At 36.0% G+C, this 5812-nt stretch overlaps 1 protein-coding gene across 3 annotated transcripts in view; it reads right to left on the reverse strand.

Moving 5' to 3' along the window:
* The window catches only part of znf366 (zinc finger protein 366), an 18602-nt gene that overhangs the window by 1917 nt on the left and 10873 nt on the right, over positions 1-5812 (reverse strand). For 2 of the 3 annotated variants that reach the window (XM_016451144.1, XM_016451143.1), the window contains exon 4: positions 3991-4182. The exons of the other annotated variant lie outside the window; for it this stretch is intronic. In XM_016451144.1, the coding sequence (XP_016306630.1) occupies positions 3991-4182 (192 nt within the window). The remainder of the gene's footprint in view (positions 1-3990; positions 4183-5812) is intronic. 3 annotated transcript variants of the gene reach the window in all.

The raw sequence follows: 5812 nt of genomic DNA on the forward strand, positions 1-5812 counted from the left end.
ATACAATGTATTGTTGGCTATTGCTACAAATATACCCCAGCGACTTAAGACTGCTTTTGTGCTGCAGGGTCACATATCATATCATATTTCTACGTAGCAAAATCAGACTAATGGAGTGATTTGTTGTGATTGTATGAAAGCCTACAAAAACCTTTACCAAAGTGACTGAAGTGCAAGCCCCTCGTGGCATATATTTGAAAGCTTTTAAAAGTGAGACTGAATCATGACAGTCGTGAGTTTCCCTCAGGAGAAAGGAGTCCTTCCTCTGCGCTCTTTTTTATTTATTAGGGTGGTTCTTTCCTTTCCTTCAGGAGGATAGAGGGACTGTAAACTGTCCAAACGGACCGTGAGAAAACAGGAAGGGCTCCTGAGCACAAGAGAAAGCGAGATGAAATCTATTTGCGGGGCCTGTTCTCGGGGGACGAGAGAGCCATTGTTACACAGTCAGTTTGTGCAGCGATATCCTTCCTATAGACGAGGAGACACTCAACGGCCAAAAACGTATCTGGTCAACGTTCGGACCGGCCCAAGGTCACACGCATTCCAAAACAACCAAGGGTTAGACGTATTTGCATGCTTATTACGCTTTACGTTCAGAATCAGAATTAGCTTTATTCGCCAAGTGTGTGCAAACACACAAGGAATTTGTTGTGGTTTTTTAGAAGCTCTTGGTACATGCATAATACCAAATTCCTTTTAAGACAAGTCAAGTCACTCGGCGGCCATCTTTGAAACGCCTCTCGGGCATGCAAGTGCAGCTCCTATCTCTTTGAATGAGGAAGCATCAAATTCTCCGAAACTGTTCACTAAGCTTACAATTAAATTTCATATTTGAAATCACCAAAGAAATCTGACAACAACTGTGTAATAAATGTTGTTACTTTTGCTCAAATAGCATTATAAAAAGCTTATTTTTCAGGCTAGATCAGCATGCTTAAGCGCACTGTTTCTATAGCAACCGGGCAGCTGCAGTGACGCTCTGACTTTACCGATTAGCGATTGGCTCTTTCAATCAGAAGGCGGGGCTTCCTGCGATTGAGCGGCCATACAGAGCATTGCATTTCTCACCATTCAAAACTATGCGAGTGACATGTCTTGGGTATTCTATAGTCTTTGATAATACATAATTCATAACTCTTCGTACATACATAATGCATAATTCAATGAAGAACTAAATGCACATCCCTCCCTCCACTTTGACCCATCCATTCATAGAATTAGCTTTGCATTATAATACCCAACTTTGGTTCTAGTTATTCAATTAACAGTTTGTTTTCTAGTACAAATATCTAAACATCCTTAAATAAAGATACATTTACTGGAGATGCAAAATGAAGATATGAAGTCTTGTTGGAGTTAGTTTATGCTCAAAACAAGAACAAATATCTGTCAATTAAATTCCCCTTTGAATTAAGTAGATTTTTCTGACTCCATTGACAGATATTTGTTCTTGTTTTAATCAAAAACTCACTTCATTTTGATCAGTTTCTCAGAAAACAAGACTTATTTTTATCTTAAGTCATTTTGCTTCTTCAGTAAATGTGTCTTGATTTAAGAATCTTTGGACATTGTCAACGTAAAGCAGGACAAAAATACAGACGAAGAACATCACTTTTCTTTTTTTCTTCAAATATCCAAACATCCTTAAATCAAGCTGGAGATGCAAAATGAAGATGTGAGAAACTGAATAAAAGTGAGTTTATGATTAAAACAAACTGATATCCGCCACAGAGGATTGAAAACGTGTTTTCTGACTCCACTGACAGATGTTTATTCTTGTTTTAAGCATAAACTTGCAGCATTTTTATCAGTTTATCAAAGCGTATTTTGTTTAAATAAATAAGTAAAGTAAGTCTTGATTTAAGGATCTTTAGACATTTGCACTGGAAAACAAGACAAAACTACTGGGGAAGAACAGCACTTCTTTGCAGCGTGATCAGTTATTACTGATTTATTATTGTATATTTTTTGGAAAATTATTTAAAAAGTAATGGAGATCTGTTGGAAGTCGTACTGTATTTTCAAAATTTGAAGCATTTGAGGAAATTATATTGACATATATGCACAAAACCAGTCATAAGTTTCAATTTTTTGAAATTGAGATTTATGCATCATCTGAAAGCCATCTTTCAATTGATGTATGGTTTGTTAGGATAGGACAATATTTGGCCGAGATACAACTATTTGAAAATCTGGAATCTGAGGGTGCAAAAAAATCTAAATATTGAGAAAATCATCTTTAAAGTTGTCCAAATGAAGTTCTTAGCAATGCATATTACTGTGTATTGATATATTTACAGTAGGAAATTTACTAAATATCTTCATGGAACATGATCTTATACTTAAAGCTGCAGTCCGTAACTTTTTTTGGTTAAAAATGATCCGAAATCAATATTTGAGCAAGTACATAACCAGCCAGTGTTCGAAACGATCGCCTTACTTTAGCCCGATTCACAATGGTCATCTTATAATAATGTTTATAATGCTTATAAAATTCGAGCATGGCGGATTGTAATCCAGAAAGGATTATGTGTTTATGAAACACATGTGAATGAAATTCAATTATATTCCAGTTATAAATGTGCGTCTGATTACAGATAGCCTGATATTACACAAGATTTGCATTGTAAAGAGAACCAGTTCAAAGGGAGCATAATTTGCTTTTTGGGTTAAAATTATTTTTAATATGAAATTCGAATGGTATGACAATTAGAGATTAGACTGTACAGAAATTGAAATCTACTCGCTAATACAGACTATACTCATAGTCACGCAATGCTGATGTTGTTAACATTACTAATTTGAGAATAAAGTATATAATAATAATAAATAATAATTTGCACGGTTTGATGTGATATGAGCTAACCGATCTTTAGATTAAATCACCATTGGTAGCGCGATTTATTGTAATGCTTTTTTCCTCAGTTGGTCATGTATCATTTTGATGGCGGATTGTAATCCATAAAGGATTATGTGTTTATGAAACACATGTGAATGAAATTCAATTATATTCCAGTTATAAATGTGCGTCTGATTACAGATAGCCTGATATTACACAAGATTTGCATTGTAAAGAGAACCAGTTCAAAGGGAACATAATTTGCTTTTTGGGTTAAAATTATTTTTAATATGAAATTCGAATGGTATGACAAATAGAGATTAGACTGTACAGAAATTGAAATCTACTCGCTAATACACACTATATACACATAGTCACGCAATGCTGATGTTGTTAACATTAACAATTTGAGAACAAAGTATAACAATAATAATAATTAGCACGGTTTGATGTGATATGAGCTAACTGATCATTAGATTTAATCACCGTTGGTTGCGTGATTTATTGTAATGCTTTTTTCCTCAGTTGGTCAGAACAAACGTGGCAGACTTGTTACTTACTTGTTCAGATGACAATATCCGGTGAAAATGCTTTTTGGGTCATATTTTCCAAGACGTAGGCTAGAATCTGTGAGTGCAAAGTACAATATCCACACATTCACCTCAAAACATTAGATTCATCCGCGCCGGAGCACAACCCACGCAAGGGAGATAATTCCGCACTCAGCTGCAATTGCAGGTTTTCAAACAGAGATGGCGACAAAGAGGCAAAACTTACAGACTGCAGCTTTAATATCCTAATGATTTTTGGCATAAAAGAAAAATCTATAATTTTGACCCATAAAATGTATTGTTGGCTGTTGCTACAAATATACCTGTGCTACTTATGACTGGTTTTGTGCTCCAGGGTCACATTTGATAAATTTAAATTCTGGTAACTTTTCGTAAAATAAGGCTCCAAGCAGGATCCTGCTAAGTATAACCAACTACAAATAAATTATGAAGATACCTGTGCTACTTATGACTGCTTTTGTGCTCCAGGGACACATATTGTTATCATATTACATCTTTACTTGGTCTTAAAAACTCTTAAACTGGCCTTCATCAGACCTGCAGAAAGCCTGGATGAATGGCGTTGAGTCGGCGACGCACCTTGCATTTGTAGGGCTTGATGTCGGAGTGGACGATCATGTGAGCCTTGAGCGTCTGCTTCTGGACGAAGCTCTTGTAGCACAGCTGGCACTGATACGCTCGGATGTTGGTGTGAATCAGAACGTGCCGCTTCATGTTAGCCAGCAGCGTGAACTCACGGCCACAGATGCGACACTTGTGCTCCTTCACTCCCTAAAAAGATGTGCATGAACAGTCCATGAGGAACCCCACGAGACTGCATTTAGCAGACGCTTTTATCCAGCGTGACTTAGATTGCATTTAAAGTTTACATTTGATCAGTTCATGCATTCCCTGGGAATCTAACCCATGACCTTGGTGTTGCGAGCGGCATGATTAAGGTGTTTGAGCTACAGGAATATGAGGTAATAAAGCAATAAGCCCCAAGAAGCCGTGGTTTACAGTGAATTTATAACAGCTAAGGGGCGTTGTTAGACCCCCTAAAACACCGCTGTTATAAATTCACTGTAAACCACGGCTTCACGGGGCTTATTGCTTTTATAAAACGGTTATTCCATATACGTAGTAAAGTTTCACAAAATAAAACAGAGCAAATAAAGTGTAATGATATTAATAAAAACAGTATTCTTCCACCAAACAATGTAGCTCCTCAGAAACAGTTGTGGTTGTAACAAAGTGGCTGCGGAGCAACACACAAACGTAAACAAAGGTGTATGTTACTTTGTAGAGTCATTTGCGACAGCTTTGAACGTGGCTCAGCCAATCAGAATCAAGCACCGGAACTCTCCGTTTTATAACTAGGTTTATATACTGTAAATGTGTGCTTCTCAATTGGTTTTGCTTCCATATTTTATCAAGTAATGACACATTCTTATCTTACAAGATGTAAAAAAATATTCTTTATATCAAACCATGAAATTGGCTTATTTATTGGTCTCTTGAATTTTGATGGTTTTTATGTGCTTGATGGCCAATAATTCATATTCACAAATAATTTTTATCCTCATATTTAATGCTTCCTGGGTTGTGTTTTCTTGTATATTGGATGAGGGCATCACAACCTGTTTATGTATCATCGGTCTATTTTGACTAGACACCTACTGTACCATGTGACTTCGAATTCGACTTTGATTGATGCCTGACCTTTGACATTAGCAACAGGAGAAATGGGAAGTGTTTTCTTCTTCCTTTTCAAAGTAAGTCTCCATTTACTCATTTATGGTTAGTTGCATTGATGTGTTTTCACTGCTGTTTATGAGTTGAAAACCTCTGATGTAAACCCTTCACATCCTCAGGATTTTTTGTCTTGTTTTCCAGTCCAAATATCTAAACATTCAAAAATCAAGATACATTTACATTTACGCATTTAGCAGATGCTTTTATCCAAAGTGACTTACAAAAGACGAGCAAAAGCCATTCATCAACAGTCGTAATATACAATGCCAAGTTTATTCGACTTTATCTGTTTTTTTTTTTACTTGAGAAGCAACATGGCATACGAAGTTTTGTTTTCTAAAAAACTGATCAAAATGAATTGAGTTTATGATTAAAACAAGAATAAATATCTGATTTTTGAAAACACAATATTTTAAGTAATTTGCCTTTTCAAATAAATGCATGTTGATTTAAGAATGTTTAGATATTTGTACTGGAAAATGAGACAAAAATACTTATGGACATTTATTTTTTCAGTGTATACTCTAAAAAATGCTGGATTAAATATAACCCAGCGCTGGGTTAAAAAGGGACAATCCCAGCTATTGGGTTGTTTTGACCCAGCGGGTCAAAACAAGCCAAGCGCTGGGTCAAAACAACCCAACCGCTGGTTCAAAACAACCCAACC

Source organism: Sinocyclocheilus anshuiensis, unplaced genomic scaffold (genome assembly GCF_001515605.1).
Source record: "Sinocyclocheilus anshuiensis isolate Anshui unplaced genomic scaffold, SAMN03320099.WGS_v1.1 scaffold479, whole genome shotgun sequence".
Taxonomy (NCBI): domain Eukaryota; kingdom Metazoa; phylum Chordata; class Actinopteri; order Cypriniformes; family Cyprinidae; genus Sinocyclocheilus; species Sinocyclocheilus anshuiensis.